The sequence below is a fragment of the Pseudopodoces humilis genome, chromosome 12, assembly GCF_049639895.1.
Source record: "Pseudopodoces humilis isolate 2021_Gansu_Grassland_sample_001 chromosome 12, ASM4963989v1, whole genome shotgun sequence".
Lineage (NCBI taxonomy): Eukaryota > Metazoa > Chordata > Aves > Passeriformes > Paridae > Pseudopodoces > Pseudopodoces humilis.
The window spans coordinates 2924758-2948785 of NC_142211.1; the positions used below are offsets into that span (position 1 = coordinate 2924758).

Genomic DNA, 24028 nt, shown 5'->3' on the forward strand with positions numbered 1-24028 from the left:
TGTCCTGCCAACTTAGCCAGGTCACCTGAAACATTGGGGTCTACTACCACCAAAGACCAGCAGAGAGACCCCCAGGACAGAAGAATGCATGCATAAAGGGAAGGGGATATATGTCAATGATTTCAGGGAAATTATTATCATATGCATGTTTAGTCCAGGACAGTCAAAGAATGTGTATGCAAAATACACTATATAAACAGAAACTTTCCTGTACTCAGCATGCACGGCTTTGGGAGGAGCTATCCCCCCTGTGCATCTGGCCGAATAAAGAATGCTTGCTTCCTAATACTACGTTGATGTTAAGGAGTTTTTTATTTTACCGAATTTTTGGTAACAGTTTTGGTGACACAGGTGGAACAGACTCCTGAATTTCAACAAATCCAAGGGATCACAGGACCTCCAGCCAGCACCGAGGGATTCTCAGGGAGAGCCTTCGATCCCTGGTCTGAAGGAAATCAGAGCAAGACCCCTGGTAAGACAAAGGCATTCTTTACTTTAAAGGTGTTAACTGTTAAGTGACCTGTAAGGCACAGCAAAAGCTTTGCAAGGTTTGGTTTAAAGGTACCTAAGCTGGGAAAAGGGAGGGTTTAGAGTCCCTTCAAAAAGGGAAGGGTTAGAGTCCCTTCAAAGGAGCTCCTTAACAGTAATTGGTTATAATGGGAAACAAAACCTCGAAAGGGGTGCCACAGGTGTCACCGCTGGGATGTATCTTGAAACACTGGAAACAAATTGGGGATGATCCCTTCATGCATGAAAAACTTTTATAAGTTTGTAATAAATGGCAGCCATTTTACACTCTGGAAGGTCAAGAGAAGTGGCCTCTTGGAGATGGAACCTTACAGTATAACACAATATTGCAAATAATGTTGTTTGTAGAAGGGAAAATAAGTGAGATAAAGTTCCTTATGTTGACTTGTTTTTCACCCTAAGAAATCATCCAGAATGGCATTATGAATGCTGGAGGACCCCGCAAGATCCATTAATTTTAGCACTTGAAAAGGAAAAGAAAGGCAAAGGGTTGAAAAGGTGTTGTTCTGCATGCAGCATAGGGCAGAGGTGCTTAAAGTGTGGAAGAGAGGACGAGGATGATTTAGAGCTGATGGTTGCTCTGCAGCAAAGAATGGGTGGGGTTATTGGGATTTTGAGAAAGATGGGACCACAGGGAGACATCTTAAAGCATGATTTCTTCTTCTACAGTCTCATGAAGGTGTGAGACCATCTTCACCATGTTCAGCAGTTGTTTGTGGTCAGTGGTCACAAGACCACAGGTCACAAGGTCTTTTAAAGGTTAATTAACCAATAAACTAATGCCACAAAATAATGTTTCTACTGTCACACCAATAGCTAATAATTTTGTTTTATATGTCTTTGCCACAGTGTGGACATTCTTAACCAATCATAAAATGACACACAAAACTATTTGCTACACTTTAAAACTTCTTATTACCTTTATAACTACTTCTATAATCTTAACTTTAAAACCTTAAAACTTTCTACAACCTAACTTAATGTCTTTTTATTTAAACTGTAAACTTACATTCTTGCTTACGGTTTTAAATCTGGAAGTCTTTTCCAAGGCTTCAGGTCAAACCCTGTATTCATGTCTATGTTTAAGCTTGCATGCACAAGATTTTGAGAACTTTCTGTGCTTGGAATTCCTACATGGGGTGAATGATGAATTTCCAGGGAACATGGCTAGACGCATACATAGGTCATGGGAGAGTGGACTGGAACGGACAGAAGGCTTTAGGGGATCAGAGGATTTTAGCCCAATTGCTGTACTCACTAGAAGGCAGCAAGGAGATTTTGGGAGGGATGCTGGGGATATTCTGATGGCTCCCTTCCAGCAGGTGGTCAGTAATGATGGTCCAGTAACAGTAAGGACTCCATTTTTAATTGTGGATTTAATGTCATGGAGAAAGGCAGCAGGAATTTATAGAGAGGATCCGGATAGAGTTGTTAAAGTATTTGAAACCATAATTAGGACTCAGGACCCTGACTGGAATGATATACAAGTGGTTAGATGTGTTGTTGGATAGCACAGAAAAAGGCTGCTGTTGACTATGACCAGAATGCAGGTGGAGGGGGAACATGCTAATGGAGACTTGGAAGGAACAGTAGATCAGAATTTTCCTTCAACATATCAGAGGTGGGACCCTAATTTACTGGGGCCCTGAGATCGTTTATGTCATGGAGTTACTTTACCTTTAAGAAAGTTTAAGTTGCTGGGATCTGCCTGGCGTCTTTTCTCCTGACCAATTATCGGTCATTGCTGAGAATTGACAGCAGTTTAGGCCATTGAAAAGTGGGATCAACTTGTGAACCCTACCTTAAAGTGTAAAACCAGAGCTCTCTTGGTTCTCTTTGTTTCCTGGCTGGGAAGGGCGGCAGAGCCCCAGGCTTCCCGCTCCCTGCCCAGGCCATGCGGCCGGGCGGGGACTGGGCTGGGCCCAGCGTCTCCCGGCCGGGGGATGCGGGCCCTGTGGAGGGGGTTTTCTCCGGGCTCCGGCTGGGCCGGGCCGAGCCGATCTCTGGCTCGGCTGCAGGTTTTTTTTTGCTGTGGCTGGATTCACTGGAGACTGCTGAGTGAAGAAGGAGAAGGGCTCTGGGCCTGCAGCGGGCTGGGCGCGGCGACTGCACTCTCCAGGGCAGCCATGAGGAGCTTTCCATCGCAGACGGCTCCAGCTCCTGCACCGGCCGAGGCCACAGAACTACCTACAACAGCCTGGGCAAGATTTTAACTCTTTCATTTCCCAGATGAGACTTGCGGATTAATCTTTTTATCCAGACAGAGAAAAGAGAGTGATCAACATGAAAAGAGACTTTATAAACTACCAGTGACAGGAAAGAAAAGAAAAGGTAGAGAATTAAGAAGATGCTTTAATTAAGCTGAAATATCTTTCTGTTAAAAACTATGGAAATGGACAATAAGGTCTTGAAAACACTCCTTTAATTCATGACAGTATATAGGGAGGAATAGAGTGTTCAAAGTGTAAATTTTGAGTAAAAAGTAGAGTAATTATGGCACAGTGAAGTGCTGGAAGATTTGAAGCCTTGAGAGGCAATGAGAAAACTGTTTTCTGGTGAAGCTCACGGAAACAGATGAAGAAGACTTTTTGCCTTTGAATAACTTATCCTTAAAAATCCCATCCCTAGACTCATGGCCCATACACACTTAAGAGTGATGTGAAAATGGGAGGAGTGGGCTCTAATAACAGCAGCTCTGGGCAGCTAACATTAGAGCAATGGAAAACTATAACAAAAATAGTTTTTCTTGTGAGAAACTCCATAAATTAACAGGAAGAAACTTCTGTTTCTCTATAAAGACTGGTGAAAAGACTGTAGCAAGAATTGGGACTGTTTTAACCATCAAAGTTCCAAAGGTTTTGTCTCTTTTGTCATGTGAACAAGGGAATAGTGGGTAGACAGGGGATGAAAAGGTTTTTTCTGGAAGTTTATTCTGGTGTTCTTATTGTAGTTTGTCAATAAACTTTCTTTTTTTTTCCCTTTTAAGTTTTATGCCTGTTTTGCTCTTGTTCTAATCCATATCTCACAGCAAGAAATAAGTAATTTTCTTAGTTATTGGTTTAAAACCACGACAGTTTAACAAGATATCAGAGATGGATATTGTTTGGTGTAAAGCATGCTATACCAAAAGCCATGAACTGGTCAAAACTGTATGAGGTAAAGCAGGACAGTACTGAATCCCCCATGGCTTTCATGGAACGATTGAAGGTGACTGCCAGAAAATACACTAATCTGGCTCCCATGAATCCAGAGCAGGCTGTACAGTTAGCAACTATCTTTATAGAGCAGTCTGCCAGGGTTATTATAAAGAAACTCCAGAAACTGGGAGTGAAGTCGCATGACTTAGGAAAATTGTTAGATGAAGCGTGGAAAGCATATCACAACAGGGATAGGGAAAAAGAACTATGGAAGACTAGAAGGGAAAACAAGACACGACAAACTGCTTGCGACTTTAGGAGTGGCTAAGGGACCTGTGGAGGGTACTAAGGGACTGGCCAACAGGGAAGGTTGGGTGGGGGTCAGGGGTCAGGCATCAGGGGGAACAAGGGGAAGGGGAGGTGGGAGGCTCCCACCGTTTCCCTGACAATGGTTAGGGTAAGACCAGTGTGCAATCTGCAAGGAAAAGGGGCACTGGAAGCAAGAATGCTCACAAGCTGGAAAGCTAGACCCGGCCTTACAGGCTGTTATGTTAGAAAATGAAGATTGAAGGGGACTGGGGGATTCTACCCCAGCTGAACCCCTGGTTACATTGAAGCTGGGGAAAGAAGAAGTGGAATTTTTGGTGGACACAGGAGCAACTTATTCCATATTGAATACATTTAAAGGGAAACAGTAGGGATGTGGCAAATGTAATTTGTGCTACAGGGAGAAGTGAAACTCGGTTCTTTTTACAATCCATGAAATGTAAACCAGGAAAGAATTGGATTACCCACCAGTTTCTATACATGCCCGAATGCCCAGTCCCCTTGCTGGGGAGATATTTATTGAGAAAATTGGATGCTCAAATAATTTTTCAGGATGGGGAAATACAAATTCAAATACCAGAATCAAAAGCTGTCAAGGCAAGGATTTTTATGTTACAGGAGACAAATGAATTGGAAGAAATCCCAGAGGAGGTAGAGAACGCTGTGATCCCATTGGTATGGGCAACTGAAATGCCTTAATGATCAAAAGCAGCCAAACTGGTGAGAATTATTTTCAAACCTAAAGCTAAACCAGTAAGGCAAAAACAATATCTTATTAATTGGGACACAAGAAAGGGGCTGGGAAAGCTTACAGAAAAAAAATTTTGAATATGGTTGTTGGGGGTTAGGTATCCTTCCTTTTGTTCGGTCCCACCTATGGAATTTTTACCCATCAGTGGTGGGGTAAACCGACTGCTGGTACTTAGTGGGTGCTTGAGAAACACAAAGAGCTTGGCTGGGCCCAGGGGGGAAAGGGGACTGGAAAAAGGGAGGGAAGGGGCAGCTGGGGCCAGGCTGGTTTCTTCTGCTTCAGAGCAGAACTCTCACTGGGATCTTTTGGGGCTGGGAGAAGGCAATTCGTCATCACCCAGACGGAGCTGCTGCTTCTTCTTCTCTCTTCTTCCTTCTCTATTGGTGGGCCTCGCACCTCCTGTCCTGCCGGGACGTGCGGCAGTGCCAGACACCGCCACGGAGCTGCTGATAGACCTCACCCACTGGCCCAGGATTCCTTACTCATTTCTACCGTCCCAGCTAAGTGTTCCTCAGAGCCCTGCAGGAGCACCAGGACAGACTGCTCGAGGGGGTTTGTGAAGCAAAGCCTCTCCTCCATCCTTACCCGTCTCGGCCGAGAAGGCTGTCAAGGGGTCCCTGTTTCTGTTTTGTTTTTAATGCTGTAGTTATTGTTGTTTGTTTGCCTTGTTATACATCCTAGTAAAGAACTGTTATTCCTATCCCCAGATCTCTGCCTGAGAGCCCCTTGATTTCAAAATTATAATAATTCGGATGGAGGGGGTCTACATTTTCATTCCAAGGGAGGCTCCTGCCCTCCCTAGCAGACACCTGTCTTCCGAACTAAGACATATGGGTTATTGAAAGAGTGTGAATCAGAATATAACACACCCATATTACCAGTTAAAAGCAAAATGGGAAATATAGGTTAGTGCAAGGTTTAAGGGCCATTAATAAAATAGTACCAGATATTCATCCAGTAGTAGCTAATCCGTACACACTTTTGACAGAAAGGGGAATATAAATGGTTTACAACGATTGATCTTAAGGATACCTTTTTCTGCATACCCTTGGGTGGAAAATAGTCATGCAATAATTGCTTTTGAATAGGAAAGTCCCACCTCTGGATGCAAAGTTCATTTAACCTGGATCATCCTACCACAGGAATTTAAAAATAGCCCAACATTATTTGGAAATCAACTAGCAAAAGAATTTTGCTATGGAGGAAAAATAACACTGAAGGAGCAGTTTTACAGTATGTGGATGACATTCTGCTGATAGCAGAGACCCAAAACCAATGCCTACAAATGACCATGAGTCTGTTGAACTTTCTGGGACAGAATGGTTACAGAATAACTAAAAGAAAAGCTCAAATAGGAAAAACAACTGTGAACTATTTGGGCTTTGAGATCACTCAATGGCAAAGAATTTTTGACCTTGACAGAAAGGAAGCAAAATGCCGAACTTCAGAACCATGGAACATCTGAGAATTACGAGGCTTTCTGGGAGTGGTCTGGTGGTGCCCGTTGTGGATATTTAACTATGGACTTTTAGTGAAGCCCCTCTATGAAGCCCTAAAAGAAACAAAGGAAGGACAATTGGTGTGGACTCATGAGTGCCAAAATGCTTTCCGAGAACTGAAAAAGGCATTAATGACAGCACCTGCATTAGGGCTTCCTGACTAAACCAAGCCCTTTGAACTGTTTGTACATGAGAGGCAATATTTAGCCCTGGGAGTCCTGATGCAAAAGCCAGGAATCTGGAGGAGACCTGTGGGCTATTTCTTCAAACACCTGAACAACGTGAGCAAAGGATGGCCAGGATGCTTGCAAGTGGTTGCTGCAACCTTTCTACTGATACAAGAAGCCAGGAAACTCACAACTGGACAGCACATAACTATTTTGGTCCCTCACATGGTGATATCCTTATTAGAGCAAAAGCGGGGACATTGGCTATCCCCCAGCAGGATGCTCAGATCCCAAGTTGTGGTTTTGGAACAGGATGATGTGGAATTGAAGACGACAGCAGCCAGAAATCCAGCCATGTTTCTCGATCCAAAGGCAGTGGATGAAGGAGCCCTAGCACATTATTGTCTCCAAACTATCAAACAGGTATATTCCAGCAGAACTGATTTGTGAGATAAGCCAATAGAGAATCCTGATTTAGAATTATTCACAGATGAGAGCAGTTTCATGAAGGATGGAAAACAGATGTCAGGATATGCAGTGGTGACCATTACTGAAGTATTGGAAGCTTGATCTTTACCAATTAACACGTCAGCACAAAAGGCAGAAATAATAACACTAAAACAAGCATTGAATTTGGCAGCAGGTAAAAGGGTGAATATTTGGACTGATTCTAGGTATGCATTTGGTGTAATTCATGTCCATGGAGCTATATGGAAGAAAAGAGGACTGCTATCAGCTCAAGGATCAGCTATTAAACACAAAGAAGAAATTTTACAACTCTTGGAAGAAATTCAAAAACCAAAGGAGGTGGCAGGGGTGAGTTGCAAAGCACATCAACCTGGACAAACTAATGTTATAGTGGGAAACTGACTGGCAGACAAAGCAGCTCGAGGAGTAGCTGAAAAAGGCATGCTAGCATTAGTACCACATAGACAAACCGACATATCTGAATTTAAGCCTAATTATGATAGTGAAGATCAGTGCTTAGCAAGCACATTAAAAGCCACTAAGAATCAGGAGAGATGGCGGCAAACAGACAGACAACAGGTTATAGTTCCAATTTCTGTAATGAGAAAAATAATGGAAAAAGAATACAACAAAACCCATCGGGGAATTGAGTCCATGATATTTAGTCTCCAAAGCTCTGTACTCAGCATAGGAATGACTGAAATAGCAAAATCAATCTTAGTGAAATGTCCAATTTGTTTAAAAAACAATCCCATGTATAGGAAGAGGCCACGTCCTGGAACAATTAAACAAGGAAATTCACCTGGAGATTATTGGCAAATAGATTTCTCTGAATTACCCAGGCAAAATGGGTATAGGTATCTTTTAGTATTGGTAGATACACTTTCCAGATGGCCAGAAGCCTTTCCCTGTTGCACCAATAAAGCTAGGGAAGTGGTAAAAATCATGCTTAAAGAAGCCATATCAAGATTTGGGGTGCTGTTATTGTTGGACACAAAGTAGAAGTGTGGATTCAATCACAGCAGCCAGAACGAGATGCTCAGGAAAAGCCTTATTATCTGAACTTTTCAGCTTTTTATAGGGTATTATACTACAGGTTTAACATGATTGGTAAAGGGAACACTACCTCTCTGTCCCATTGGTGGGAGAAGAGAAAAACACACTAACCACAGCTGTACAGAACTGTTTTGAGAAAATGAAATTATTTACAAAAATAGTCCTCGAGCAAGAGATGTTCTCAAGAGACTTTCCCTTGGAAACAGATCAGCCACTGACAGGCTAGAATTCTCTCAGACTCAGAAAAATCAGGTCCACAGGGTGCCACTTGGGATGTCCTCAGATAGAGGCCCATATTTCATAGAAGATGTGGTACAACAGCTGAGCAAAACCCTGGGTAGAAAATAGGACTTACACACACCTGGGTGACCACAATCAAGTGGAAAAGTGGAAAGGATGAATCAGATTTTGAAATGACAAATTATCAAAATGTTTCAAGAAGCTTCCTTAAAATGGTCACAGGCCCTTCCTCTGGCTCTTTTGCGAGTCAGAATTCAGCTGAGGTCAAAAATGAAAGTAAGTCCCTATGAATTGCTGTACAGATGGCCGTATCAAACATCATCCATTCCTGGAGAAATACATTTAAAGGGAGAAACAGATTTAAATCTATCCCTAATTTCATTAGGAAAAACTCTAGCTGGACTCCATTGGTTTATAACCCTATTGCGACCAGTTGCTTTGAATGCATTCACCCATACCAACCTGGGGACTTCGTATATGTAAAGACCTGGAACTTTGAACCCTTGAAAGAAAAGAGGAAAGGACCAACTCAAGTCCTGGTAACCTACACAGCACTTAAGGTAGAAGGAATCAAACCCTGGGTCCATCACACGTGAGTAAAACCAACAACCATATTAAACACAGCAGAAACAAGATTAATTAACATTGTGGAGGGGTTTTTTTGGGTATATAAATCCTATTATTTTAAGTATAGGACATGATTTTCTAGGGGGATATTATTTATTTGATCTAAATGAAGATGATAAATAATTGCATAATTATAATAATAATAGAAACTATATTGTTAATCTCTGGGAAGGGATATGTGATCTTAAAGCTAGTGCAAGATTTTGTCAGATTACAGAATGAAACCTCTATAACAGCTTGGTTGCCAACACCAACCTCTGAAGAAAATCCAGTTCCATGGGGAGCTTTAGTCAGGAATTTGACAAAAATGTGAGAATACACGTGGAAAGGAAATAGCACCCATGCCAACTGGACAGGGATAGAAGGAGAATATTCCTTACAATGGACACGTAAGAATGATACTGTTGAGAATTGTAATATCTCAAAACCAGATCTGAAAATAACCTCAAGAAATATTTATTGGCCTACATACTGCACTAATACACCTTGGGGGTGTCAAATACCAGAAATATGGAACAGCCCTCAAATGGAACAATGGGAATATATCAATCCAGTTTAGTGGTGTCTAGACTGGGAAGTGAATAGAGGCATCCCAGAAGACCCCTTACAGGTAGGTAAAAAATATTATGATTTAATAAGGTCAAGGCAAAAGTATACAAAGATAAAAGTGGAATTGCACTCAAGTATACACTTATATGAGTAATAATCCTGACATACAGCAACTCATGACTGTGGCTCAAGCTCTATGGTTAGGATGTGTTTGTAGAAATTATTCTACCTTTCTTAATGACACCTGGTCTCACCCAGCTAACGAGACTTGGAGAGGTATAGCCTGTCAACAGGACACAGTAAAGTCATTAGGACCTACAGTATGTGTAGGAAGTAATAGAATCTGGCCCACACATTTGCCCTTGGGAGAATCAAGAGTACAATGGACACTGGGAGTATTAACGTTATGTCCATTGTGGAAGGAATCACCATTAAGAACCCGATTATGGGGAAAAGTTAAATGTGATGAAACTTGGAAATACCCCAGTACAGGAACCATAGTGGGATGGATTTTAGAATCCATATTCACTCCACAGATATCTACCTCCTGGAATAGACTAACCATACACAGTTTGACTCTGAAAATGGAAACTTTAGCAAATGCAAATCAATTGGGGTTCACTGAAATAAAAGAACAATTGTAAGCCATAACTAAAATGACCGTACAAAACAGATTTGCCTTAGACTTATTGCTGTTACATGAACATGGAGTATGTGGATACTTGAATTTAAACAACACTTGTTGTGTCCACATTCCAAATGTGACTGCTAAATTGGATGATCAAATAAAGAGGATTAAATCAGTTGCTGCATCCAGCAGAGAATTAAGGGCAGGATTAGAAAGTAACTGGTTAAACAAAATATTTAGAGGATTTGGATTTTCTCTAACTGGTTGTTAGCCTCGGTTTTGCAAAGAATAATTATGATCATAGTAATAATTGTGATTATGATGCTTGCTTTAAACTACATAAAAAACATGATTTCTAATGCAACATGAAGAACTTATATGATGTTAGTAAAATGGCAAATTGAGGCTTATGAAGGCTTGCAAAGAAGACAAGCTTTACAAGCCTCAAAGGGGGGGAATGTTACCAGATTGTGGGAATCCTAAGCACAGAAAATTCTCAAGATCTTGTGAATGCAAGCTCAAACATAGAAATAAACACAGGGTTCAACCTGAAGCCTTGGAAAAGACTTCCAAATTTAAAATCATAAGCAAGAATGTGAGTTTAAATAGAAAGACATCAAGTGTTGTAATGCAGTTAGGAAAAATGGTATGACCCAAAAAATGTACCCCCGAAAATGTAGAATTGCAAGTTTCTTTCCCTTATCTTGTTCTCCCCAGTTGCCCTTATTGGTTGTGTAAATTCCCTCCACCCCTTTCCCCCGTCTTCAAAAAGGAGTGCTTATCGATACCTCTTTCTCTTTCCCTCCTGCCACCTCACCCCAAAGGATCCCAAGAAATAAAGCTGTAACTGCCATCTCAGCAAAAAGAGCTCGTTTTTAGGTTCTTCTTTGACAAGCTAATTCTATCTCCCCTGTCTCCCTGGCTGCTGCGGGGCAAACAGTAGTGGCAGAGAGGCAGGGGACTTTAAAAATTATAGCAATCAAGTTAGGTTGTAGGAAGTTTTAAAGTTTTAAAGTTAAGATATAGAAGTAATTATAAAAGTAATAAGAAGTTGAAGGTATAACAAGTAGCTTAGCTTTGTGTGTTATTATACGATTGGTTAAGAAAGTCCGCACTGTGGCAAAGACATATAAAACAAAATAATTACTTATTGGTGTAAAAGTAGAAACATTCTTTTGTGGCATTAGTTTATTGGCTAAATAACCTTTAAAAGACCCTGTAACCTGTAATCTTGGGACCACTAACCAAGAGCATCTGTTGAATAAGTTGAAGATGTACTCACTCCTTCATGAGACTGCAGAACAAGAATAATAAATCATTCTTTGAAACATCTTTAAGTGGTCCTGTCTCTCTCGCAAAATCCCAATACCAGATGATAAATGGCCTACACCTGGTGAGCTAATACAGTGCTTGTTATCCAAAACTACTGGCTTATGAAAACTACACCAGGCCATTGTGTAAGGAGAACTGGAAGTTCACCAGCCTCAGTGTCCTGCCAACTCATCCAGATCATCTGGAACATTGGGGTCTACTACCACCAGGGACCACCAGAGAGACCTCCAGGACAGAAGAACACATATGTAAAAAGGAGGGGATATATGTCAATGATTTGGGGGGAAATTATTATTGTATGTATGTTTAGTCCAGGACAATAAAAGAATATGTATGCAAAATACAGTATATAAACAGAAACTTTCCTGTACTCAGTGTGCACAGCTTTTGGGAGGAGCTATTCCCCTGTGCATCCAGCCAAATAAAGAATGCCTGCTTCTTAATGCTACATTGATGTTAAGGAGTTTTTTATTTTACTGAATTTTTGGTAACACCTGTGCTCATAGTGAGTATAGCCAGCAACACCTCAACCTTGTTCACATATTATTTGCTCTTAGGGAGACTGATTGTTTTATGGATTCAGAACCTTTTACCTCTAAGGCTGGCTGTGCCCCTGACCCAGAAGACTGAATAGCGAAGGCTACCTGGTACTAAAAGCTGGATGTAAGAAATTCATACAGAAAATGCAGAACAAAAGCCTTGAGAAAGGAGGAGAAGGTGAAGTAGAGACTAGGAGAGGTAATGTGGTTTGCTTGAATTAAGGAAAACATGTTTGATGAGGAGAAGAGCAAAACTGTTAAAAATGTGGAAGTGGCTTGAGCTTATTCTCCTCTTGCAGAGACCAGACGAAGCCAACAGTTTAGACTTTTAAGAACCGCCATAATCTGAATTTTTTGCAGAGTACCCCACTGGAATATCTCCCATTGTATTGCAGTCATTATCTTGTGAAAAGTTGCTTGAACAAGCTTGTGGTATTTCTGCCTTCCTGGGGTTCCCTGTTTGTGGCAAAACAGACTAAACCATTCTGAAGTATTACTAGGGCTATGCATGTCATGCTGCCTGGCTTTCAGAAAGCCAAGGGAGCTGGGAGATGAAGAGACATGGGCCAGTGAGACCCTGTGCCAGGCACCTCCCAGCCATGTGAGAACAATGGAGCTTGGCTACATCTGCTGCTAAAGCAATGGCTGAAAACCTCTGTATTGCAGATCCCAAGAGATGCTTCTAAAATCTGTGTGAAAAGTAACTAATAAAAGCAAGTCTACTGCCAGCAGGCTCTGCTTGGCTGTGGAGGCATACACATGTCCTCTGAACAGTGCTCAGGTGTACACAAATGGACCAAACTGGCTGTTTAAAGCTTTTGTTGATGGATGTCATTGCTCAGTCCTTCCCCACCCAAATCACTCTTTTTTTCATTGACAGCTCAGAAAGGGCAGCCTCTCCAAGAAGTCACTAATTTTACAAGTAGGCACCTGTACTTATCCCATCTTCCCTCCCTTACCATCTTCCTTCACTAACTTCAGTGTTTCTAAAGTTCTCAAGCAACAAATCTACCATTCCTCTTGGGAAACTAACATTTAGCCTATTACCAAAAGAAACCAATTTTTTCAGCTTGTATTTGGAAGACAAAAAGCATGGAAAAGCCAGTGGAAGCATCTGCCCAATTTCTTGCTGCCACTAAAGGTCTGGCTCCTTTGTATCATCTCAACAACCAAACAGAGCAGTGAGCAATGCAGTGTGTTCCAACAACATCACAGGGGCTTACAAATAAAACTTGACAAAGTCCTGGCATGATTTATGACAACTATTGTCAGGTTTGGGAATTAATTAATTAACAGAAAGGCTCTGATTTGCAGTTCCTGTTCTAAGTAATATATGGTAATTCAAGCAACTTTATCATATTCTGCTGTCATTCTAAGTGAAGTCCTCCTCTAAAAACTGCAAAGTGTATAATCCTGTGGACTCAGGGGGTTCCTTCCTCCTGAATGCAGGTAAATGATACATTGGTGTCCTAAAGCTTGCATGAAAACATTAGAAACATCCTAAATTAAAGTATTCATCCAATAACATCCTTTTTTACAGCAATTTGTAGCACTGTCTGATACTGTCATACAGAGATGTGCCAAAGCAGCTCCAGCAAAGTATGACCATGCTGTCTCAAGTGAGGAGGAGGTATATAGCAGAGCACACAGAGATGGATTGTTCATAAGCCTTTTTTAAGTCAGTAAGTATGAAGAAGGGGTCATCATCAAAAAGGAACAGGGGAACTACTGTGATAAAAGCAGCCAAAGCAGAACTAAGCTCTAAAGCAGTTTGTGTTACATGAAGCAGCATCATACATTCTCCTGCTGTCAGGATTAGGTGTTATGCGAGACTACCCAGAACATGTAAAACAGTCATATCAAACCCCTAATTTCAACCAGGCTGGGCTGCCTCTGCCTCCTTCAGGCTGCATTATCACCAGTCCTGAGGCCAGCTGTCCCTGCATCTCCCCCGGGGATGGGATGCAACGCAGCATTTGGGCATGTCAGCTCTAGGAAGGGTCATCACTGCTCTCAAAGTGTGTTTGGTGTCTCAGACTCCAGTCTGAGACACAGAGTGTGTGCCCTTGTTTCTGATACTTAACTCTAAGATCCAGAAAAACACTGAATTTCATATAACATGAAATTCATGAGCATGTTTTCATGGTGATACATGAAAACAACTGCTAAAGTTAGATAGAAAAAGCTAAAAGTGTGAGTGCGTAAATTAGAGAGTTTCTTAAGTCACTGGGTGAAAAAGTTAGAGTTTAAGTTAGTTTAGAAAGCAGAAGGCAAGATGGAGGATTTAGGGTGTTGTTTCTTTTCCTTCTTCTTTCTTCATGTTCTTCTTCCAGAGGTTTTTGGGTAATAGTAAGTGATTGGATAGAAAATGTCGCAGTGCAGCACACAAGTGATGGGTCATTGGGTCATTAAGAAAAATAAAATACATGTCTATTGTTAATTGGATAAGAATGAGTATAAAGATAAAAGAACTGCGTAGTTCGGGGACATTTTGTGCTTTCAAAGCCGAAGTGATCCACAAGGCCATTCCGTACCATCAGAAGAAAATAAGCGAGATTGCAGTGAATTAAACTTGTGCAGACAGTCTGGAGAGACCTGCCAAGTTTTGTGATAACATCCTAATAAACATGAGAAACAAGATTCTAACAAGCTCGGGAGTTTTCTTCAAACCTAGAGAACTGAGATAAGCAGGACTCCCCACGAGGGAAGATCCCAAAGGAGCTCAGCTCAGAGAAGACTGAGAAATCCAGGAGGAAAGAAAAATACAGAAGAAGTGCAGCAGAATCAGAGAAAGAGAAAAAAGAAACGAAAAATAATTTTTTTAGAAAAAAGTTACATTTGGCAGTAGGCAAATAGAAATGAACATCATCCTTGCCCATCCTAAGATCATTAGGGATTGCAGCTTAGAGCACAGAGGAGTGCTTTTCTAATCCTTTACCTTGTTCGTGCCATCACATTGTTCTTCTTGGGCTGCTGATTAACTGGGCTTCCCATGTTGCCGTTCTTCATGAAGCCCTTCTGAGCCAGCTCTCTCTGCTTCTCTGCATATGGGATACAAAGGGGGAAAGCACAATTAGGGCAAAACCCTGGTTGGCCACCATACAGCTGCAAAAACCCAGATTTGATACCAGCAAAAGGCATAGCAGAATTAATAGCAACAGATATGACCTCTCCATCTCTCAGTAAAGGACAGCTGGATGAGCTGTGTCCCGTTGTCTCCAAGGTCACCAAAGGCTAAAGCTAACATACCCTCTGTATTGGGTCTAACTGAGGTAAAGTCCACAGCCCTCACAATGCTGTGCTTTGTATTAGTAGCTGGACAGATGTTGATAACACACCAGTAATTTGGCTACTGCTGAGCAGTGCAGTCCCTCTGACATTCCTTCCCCCATCAACTGAATGGGAGTGGGCAAGATCCTGGGAGGGGACACAACCAGGCCAGCTGATCCAAATTAGCCAAAGGGATACTGCATGCCATATGATGTCAGCTCAGATATATAAAGCTAAGGGAGAGAGGAGGAAGGGGGGCATTCATGATTCTTCAATGTTTGCCTTCTGGAGGACCCATTATGGGTGCTGAAGCCCTGCTTTCCAGGAAGTGTCCAAACATTGCTACTAATGGGAAGTAGATGTTGACCTTTTTTCTTTAGCTTATGCACGTACAGATTCTTGCTTATATTTTTTTTTCATTGTAATAAAACTGCCTTATCTCACCTGCCAGTTCTTCATCTTATTGTCTCCCCTGTCCCATTGGTAAAGGGAGTGATAGAGCAACTTAGTGAACACCTAGCAGCCAGCCAAGGTCAACATGCTACACCCCAACTCACAGCAGCTTGTTGACAACACACACTAAGATGGTCATAAAACTTCTGGATAAGAACCAGCTGGGGTAGAGACCTTGCCTCTAACTGCACCTGGTTGCTGCATGGATTCTAAAACTGTGCTTTAAAGCCTGCTAAAGGGCGTTTATTGTGTTACTTTTTCTCCTCCTACTGCGGCTGCCACTGACGGGCCCAGTGGGGACAGAAAAGTGTGTCCATCAAAGTATCACCCACCATTTAGTGTTAGCTCAGCCTAGCTTGACACCAGGCCTGAGTTATTACTGTTTCCCTTTATGGCAACTCAACAGACTAACACACCTCAGAACAGAAAACATTCACCCTGCTTCTGTTCCTGGCAACTTGTGATGTCTCCTGTGTGTCTTTCTCTTTTATCCCACATTGATTCTGGGGAGTGAAACATTTTGCAGCTGTATTTTTAAATAGTATACTGTTTTCTTAAATTTTCAGAGCTTGTTCTACTTGCTGCTGAAATGTACCTTAAAACTTTGACAGTACATCAAACTTTCTTTTTCTATTCAGTGTAAGAGGTATTTAAATTCTCATTTAGGATAGACTATTTTTCTTAATAACTTCTCACCACAGATTCACAACTAGAATTCAGGTCCAAAAATTAAGCCGTTGGCAGGTATGCAGTATTTGTGCTATATTAATACGTTCCTGCATCCAGTAGGGATAGAAGCCCGTGTACGATGGGTCATCATATAAACTAATATTCAATTTTCTGGTTCAAAGTCCTTCCTTCCTTGTGTCTTGTGGGAAATCAGTTGGGTTGAGCTAGCAATTAGCTACAAAAGTTGAGCTAATTGTTGCAATCTCATTCTGCAGCGCTAGAAAAGGCTTGTAGGGAAAAGACAAGTATGGGGCCAGAAAGGCAGGAAAGGGTCTAGTTAAAAATATTCTCCAGAATGTAAGAAAATGTTGGGAACTATTTTTGTGCCATGCCTGAATAACAGGGGTTTACCAGACTGCTGGCTGGGTGTCTTGGGGATGGTTTATTATCCCATACAAATGTTGGGGGTTTTGATCTGTTTTGTTTGTACCTGGAGTGGCTGCTGTCCCCACTCCACCCCATCCTCCCTGGCTCTGGGACCATGTTTGGGAGCCAAGCCAGGGTTTCTGGAGGAAGTTTGGGGTGGGGTGAAAGTCTGCCCTTCCTCTTTTAGCGTGGGCTGTTCGACTGGACACATGTGGCCGGTATCTCTGACCAGGGATCCTGCTGTTTCTGTGAGTTTTGCCTGCTTCTTTTTGATTTTTTTTTTGCTTCAGCCCTGTGACTGAGCTTGCCAGCTTGGCTTCTTTTGCTGCTCTGCTGTCAGGAAGCCCAGAGCCAGTGTGTGCCCCACCAAGACACAGGAACACCCTCGTTTTCCCACCAGGGGGCTTTCAGCACAGCCCGGACCTAGGGACCAACCAGTGCCAGTGACAAATCCCAAAGAGCCTTTTCCCTACTGTGTTTGGGAGACGGACTGCTGCTGCCCAACCCCAGCCGTATCTCTGCCATTGCTCTGGGTTTGTGCTACACTGTAGCTTTTCACCCTCTGCCTGCCAGGAGGTCCTGCTGCCCCAGCTTGCTTCTCCTGAGGTTCCTGCTACAGCTCCTTTTGCTATCCAGAGAGGGCACTGGGATCAGCTGCCCCTGGGGGTTCGTAAAGGAAGCCCCTTCTCCATCCCATTCCGCCAGCTGCATCTGCCATTGTCCACGTGAGAGGGAGACAGCCGAAACTCGCGCCACAGTGCCCCCTGCAGCCGCGGTGGAATCATCTCACCGACCCTGCCCAGTCGGGTAGCCACCAGCGCCCCTGCTGGCTGTGACTATAACTACACCAAAGGGCAAATTGCAGCCAAGAGAAGGCTGATATGGGGTTTCGGGGGGGTGGGGGTGGGGGGGTGGGTTTAGGATTATACAATTTCAATATCTAACATTTATTCAAATTTTTTCTTTCTTTTTCTGTGCCTTGGAAGCACCTTTTTTTTTTTTTTTTTTTTTTTTTTTTGTTAATAAACGGATTTTTTCACTTTCAGCCCCTGGTTTCCATTTCTCTCATTGGCAGAAGAAAAAGGAGTTATTGAAGCCCATTCTCCATAGAAGAAACACTCATGCCAGGGTGTTTTCTCCTGAAATTTGTCTCAAAACCAAGACACTGGGGAACCTGAATAGTTAATTTGTTTTGCTTCTGCTTCCCTGTGGTGTGTGGAATGTGCTGATATAGGTTTTTTTTTTCTCTTGTGGATTTTATTTCCTTTGGAGAGAAAAGCACCTTCTCTCACTTGTCTTCGGAAAGTAGCATGCCTACCAGGATGTATAAGTGCAAGATGGGCCAACTCTATTCTTTCCACACAGGTAAAAGTAGGGGGACACATGTCCAAGGCCACATTTTTGAGGCTCAAATAAACATCAGAGATGTCTAGAGATTGTGGTGATGAGCATGACTGAGGAACCTGGAAAGAAGACTACATACTCCTACAAATTTTGCCCAGTTCTCCTGCTGCCAATGGTTGAGCTGAATAAATGCTCATTGAACTTGGCAGGAAAAGGATCAGACTAATAACTCTCTGGCATAAGATGCAAAATCAGAGTAATTTCTCACACTGACCACAAATACACAGCACTGAGACAAGCTGCCAGTGCTTTAGGAGGCTGTATAATTCGCAAAAGGCACTTGACTCAGAAAAAAGGTTACAGGTTTCATTTTCTGCCAAGACATTTAGGCCTGATGAAGCTTTTTAAATGGACCATCACACTTTGCTTTCTATTGAATGCTCAGTACAAGCACTAATGCTCTTCTCTAACTCAGATTACTCATTTGGTCAATGAATCTGGACTTTTGTTTTCTTTTTCCTCCAATAGATCTCCCCATGACTATTTCTATGCTCTTACTGAGGGCTATTGCAATGTGTGGATCTGAACAATATGAGATTTCTTATTAAACTCCTTCTTTCTCTTATTTGGTGGCTTGGAGTGAACATTCCTAAAGCAATGTAAGTGCGGTAGGAGCATCCATGCCAGTGTCCCCAGCTAAATATCTTAAGCATGAATCAACAGTTCAGCTTCCTCTTGGATGCTATGAATCCTGAGTTGCTGGTGGCCAAAAAGTGAGGGCTACCAGGAGGAATGGAAATCTATCTACTGGATTTGTGTGGCCAGGTTTTGTTAATGGGGACTAGAAGGGTGGCTTCTCTGAGAAGCTGCTAGAAGCTTCCTCCATGTCCAACCCCTCCCTGTCTTTATCTCATGAGCCTTTTGCTTTATTTTCTCTCCCCTGTCCACTTGAGGAGGGGAGTGATAGAGCAACCTTAGTGGGCACCTGGCATCCAGCCAGGGTCAGCCCCACCACAGCCCTGGGGTGTTGGGCCAAGCTTCTAGAAGGTGTTATGTGGTAGTGCACATTTCTGAGGGTTACTTAGTTTCTGTGTAAACCCTCCCTGCAGCTGTGACGTGTTTTTCCCCTCCCCTCCCTGTCTCTGAAATGTTATTCCATTGGTTGGTGTTATATGTCTCCCCGCCCCTCTCCCAAGGTTTGAAAGAGTCCAGGAAATGTATCCTCTGCCTCTTGTCTCTCCTGGATTCCAGCCAGAATAAATATCCTCCTTTATCCCGGAGGGAGAAGCAGCCCTTTGGTCTTTTAACTTGGTCGTGAAGAGCCTTCCTGATCCCCCCCCTCGACAGAGCTAGCCAGGATTACTTCGGGGGAAAAAGGGAGGTTGCTTCAGGTGGCATCCATCGCGGGGGCTTCATAACCCCACGGGATGGCTGGAAAACACCCCACTGGTGTTTTAATAAGCCTAGGGAACGTCATCTACCCCGCCGTCTTACTGACGAGGATCGGGTTGGTAGCTCGCAGAGAACACGAGTCAACTCGGATCAAGAACTTTTTTTTTTTTTTTGGAACACCGCCACCTCCTTCAGGAAACAGGTACTGTGGGGGCGCGGGGGCATGAGGGATCCAGCGGTGGTTGTGGGGTTTAGCGAGGCATGGTGGTGGTGGTGCCGGTGCCAGACGAGCCTCCCCCCGGTATCGGGACCGGGGGAGCCCACATGGCAGCACACGCAGCGTGTGGGGGGGGAGTACCGGCAGCGCGTCCCGGGCTCCGCGGTGGTTTTTAAACCCTGACCGCAGTTGGGATCTTTTCTGCTTTTCTCGGTGGTAAAAAAGGTTAGACCAGTCTGTGTAGCAAAGCCTTAATATCAGCCATGGGTTCTCGTTTTTCTACACAGCAAAGGATAAAATATTCCCATATTAAAAATATATTAAAGGCTGGAAATATCACTTTCTCAAAAAATAAGCTGAAAAAATTCGTAAAATGGGTTTTTTTGCATTTTCCGGATTTGAATATTGATTCCCTGTCTGAATGGGATAAAATTGGACAAACACTCACTATGCAAGTTGAACTGGGGGAGAACACAGCTGGTAAATACATGCCACTGTTCCTTTTAATTCAGAAAGCAATTCTACAAAGACACGAGAAAAGGCTAGAAAAATCTTTGACTCCCTCCCCTTCCCCCCTTCCTTCATCTCCCCGGTCAGAGGGTTCGTCTGAAGCATATTCTGTGAGAGTTCCAGATGCTTGTCTCTTGGGACTCAGACAATCCCCGGAGCGTACTGACCCCGTCTGCCTTGTGCAGGCAGATGAAAACTCCTTCCCATACCCTTCCCTCCCTGCAGAAAATCCCGAAAAGCATAGCTTAAAATCCTCCCTGCAAGGAGGGGGGGAGCTCGGCTGAACTTACTCAGAAACATGTGCCAGGCCATCATGGCACCGATCACGTGCTCTCCTTCCCCCCCACCCCCCCCTTCCCATAACCCCTTCCTCCCACAGGTTCCCGCCCCCAAGCCTCTCTCCTCCCATAACTCCTCCCCTCTGCCTGCTTCTTATGGGACAGGGGGTGAAGTGGGGGGAGGGGATGGGGCGGAAGTTGGGGCGGGGGGCGGAGACGTGGTGGGAATTGGGGCGGGGGCTGGAAATGGGGCGGGAGCCAGGGGCGGGTCTGGGGGCTGGGCCAGGACGGGGGTGAGGGGTGGAGCCCCTCCCAGTTCCCATGGTCTGGGGGGCAGGCCTGGGAACAAGCAGGGAGGTGAGATTGCCTCACCACATTCCAAAGGCAGGTGCTGCTGTGCTCTGCCCTCATGGCCCCGGGGAACGCCCCGGGGGATGGGAGGGTGGATCCCCTCAGCCTTCTCCCCCTGCAGAGTCACGCGGCACCCCTGGGGGATGGGGAAATGCTAGCCTTCCCAGTTCCCAGGCAGGACAAGCCTCTCTCGCTTGCCGGTTCAATACAACCCCCGGGAATGGGGAACCTGGAAATTGGAACTCAGTTTTTTTCCCTCCTGTTGCACCAGTAACTTTTACTGGAACAAGACGGCAGAACCGGCATTACAAGCCCTTCTCATACCAAGACAAAAAAGAAATTTGCAAAGTTCAAAGAGAATTCGGTCGTAATAGTGAGATATTTAAAAGCATAATTAAAACAATATTAACTTCAAATTATTTAGTTCCCACAGATATTAAAGATCTTTTCAGGTGTTTGCTTACACCCTCTGAATTTGATTTATGGGAAAACACATGGAAACGGTTTCTAAAAAACCTACTGGTGGAATTATTAAAAACCAATCACCAAAATGTAGATTTATTAAATAATGCTATTACTTTTGAGCATTTATGTGGTGAAGGAGTATGGGAAAAACCTGATGACCAAACGATGGCTTTACCAAAAGCCGTGCTTGATAAAATCACTGCAGCTGCAGAGAAAGCTTTTAACCAGTGTCATGGAGTTACTTTACCTTTAAGAAAGTTTAAGTTGCTGGGAACTGCCTGGAGTCTTTTCTCCTGACCAATTATCGGTCATTGCTGAGAATTGACAGCAGTTTAGGCCATTGAAAAGTGGGATCAACTTGTGAACCCTACCTTAAAGTGTAAAACCAGAGCTCTCTTGGTTCTCTTTGTTTTCCTGGCTGGGAAGGGCAGCAGAGCTCCAGGCCTCCCGTTCCCTGCCCAGGCCATGAGGCTGGGCGGGACTGGGCTGGGCCCAGCGTCTCCCGGCCGGGAGATGCGGGCCCTGCGGAAAAAGTTTTCTCTGGGCTTCGGCCGGGCCGGGCCGAGCCGATCTCTGGCTCGGCTGCAGGTTTTTTGCTGTAACTAAATTCAGAAAAGAAACTGCTGAGTGAAGAAGGAGAGAGGCTCTGGACCTGCAGCGGGCTGGGTGCGGCGCCTACACTTTCCAGAGCAGCCATGAGGAACTTTCCATCGCAGACGGCTCCAGCTCCTGCACCGGCTGAGGCCACAGAACTACCTACAACAGCCTGGGCAAGATTTTAACTCTTTCATTTCCCAGATGAGACTTGCGGATTAATCTTTTTATCCAGAGAGAGAAAAAGAGAGTGATCAACATGAAAAGAGACTTTATAAACTACCAGTGACAGGAAAGAAAAGAAGCTTCAGAAAAGGTAGAGAATTAAGAAGATGCTTTAATTAAGCTGAAATATCTTTCTGTTAAAACTATGGAAATGGACAATAAGGTCTTGAAAACACTCCTTTAATTCATGACAGTAAATAGGGAGGAATAGAGTGTTCAAAGTGTAAATTTTGAGTAAAAAAGTAATTATGGTACAGTGAAGTGCTGGAAGATTTGAAGCCTTGAGAGGCAATGAGAAAACTGTTTTCTAGTGAAGCTCACAGAAACAGATGAAGAAGACTTTTTGCCTTTGAATAACTTATCCTTAAAAATCCCATCCCTAGACCCATGGCCCATACACACTTAAGAGTGATGTGAAAATGGGAGGAGTGGGCTCTAATAACAGCAGCTCTGGGCAGCTAACATTAGAGCAATGGAAAACTATAACAAAAATAGTTTTTCTTGTGAGAAACTCCATAAATTAACAGGAAGAAACTTCTGTTTCTCTATAAAGACTGGTGAAAAGACTGTAGCAAGAATTGGGACTGTTTTAACCATCAAAGTTCCAAAGGTTTTGTCTCTTTTGTCATGTGAACAAGGGAATAGTGGGTAGACAGGGGATGAAAAGGTTTTTCTGGAAGTTTATTCTGGTGTTCTTATTGTAGTTTGTCAATAAACTTTCTTTTTTTTTTTTTCCTTTTAAGTTTTATGCCTGTTTTGCTCTTGTTCTAATCCATATCTCACAGCAAGAAATAAGTAATTTTCTTAGTTATTGGTTTAAAACCACGACAACCAGCTACCAACAGCTGAGACTAAGGGTAGTTATATGAATGTAAAACAAATGCCTTCAGAAGGATTTCTGCAATTCTTAGACTGATTAAGAGAACAAGTCTCCCGTCAGGTAGAAGACCTCGTTATACAGGCAGAATTAATCAAAGAAATTGCTCAGAGAAATGCTAACGAGTCTTGCCGTACGGTCATTCTAGGCTTGCCAATGGACCCCCCCTCCGACACTTGCACAGATGGCAGAAGCCTGTGCGAGGAAAGCAGAGATGTTTTCACAGGAAAAGAGACCTCCTTGGACCAACCAAAGACCTGTTGCTGCGGTTTCATCTGAAATAAGGAGTGAACAGATGACGTCTGACCAGCAACAGTGAATTTGTTTTCACTGCAGAAAACCGGGACATTTTGCTAAAAACTGTCCTTTGAAACAACGGAAACACACTGATACCAGCTTGCCAAAAAACATGGGTCACAGTGCTTGCCCGCCCTGCGTGCAGACATAAATGAAGCGGGGACCAATCTCTGTCCTTTAATAAAAAGGGAGGAGGGGGGGTGAAAAACTGCAAAAATATAATTGTGAAAAATGTTTGCCTAATAAGGTCTGGCAACACCAAAAGAGATTCAGACTTGTAACTTCTAAAGCTTTTTGTTTCAGATCTGATCGTTGGACTGTCATTGGAGTAGACTTGCAGGATAATTCACAAGACCTGGCTGGACTGGATAGTAGGTACTTTGTTATTGGAGACACAACACACACACCAATAGAGATTGAGGTGGCTCCGATGACAATTAGAGACCTAACACACCACAGTCTATTGGCAAGGTGCCCTCAACCACCCTTCTATGTAGACAAAGGGCAGGTAATAGCCCAGGTGATCCCTGTTCCAACAGAAGTCCCAGTAGATGATAAAGCACCAGGAGTCTACTGGGCAGAAGTAGTGGGTGAAGACAAACCCATTATGGGATGTAACTTAACACACAAATCAGAACATCTCCATGTAGAAGGGTTAATTGATACTGGGGCAGATGTGACTATCATACCTGAAAAGGTGTGGCCTTCACATTGGGAACTGCAACCCGTGGCAGGCAAAATACAGGGTGTTGGAGGGATGAAACTGGCTAAAGTTGCTAAAGATATTGTCCAGACTGAAGGTCCGGACGATA

General features: G+C 43.3%; 1 protein-coding gene across 3 annotated transcripts in view; it reads right to left on the bottom strand.

The window, feature by feature from the left end:
- The window catches only part of LOC148183281 (protein FAM219A-like), a 285636-nt gene that overhangs the window by 9996 nt on the left and 251612 nt on the right, over positions 1 to 24028 (bottom strand). For all 3 annotated transcript variants that reach the window (XM_088061500.1, XM_088061499.1, XM_088061501.1), the window contains exon 3: positions 14787 to 14889. In XM_088061500.1, the coding sequence (XP_087917626.1) occupies positions 14787 to 14889 (103 nt within the window). The remainder of the gene's footprint in view (positions 1 to 14786; positions 14890 to 24028) is intronic.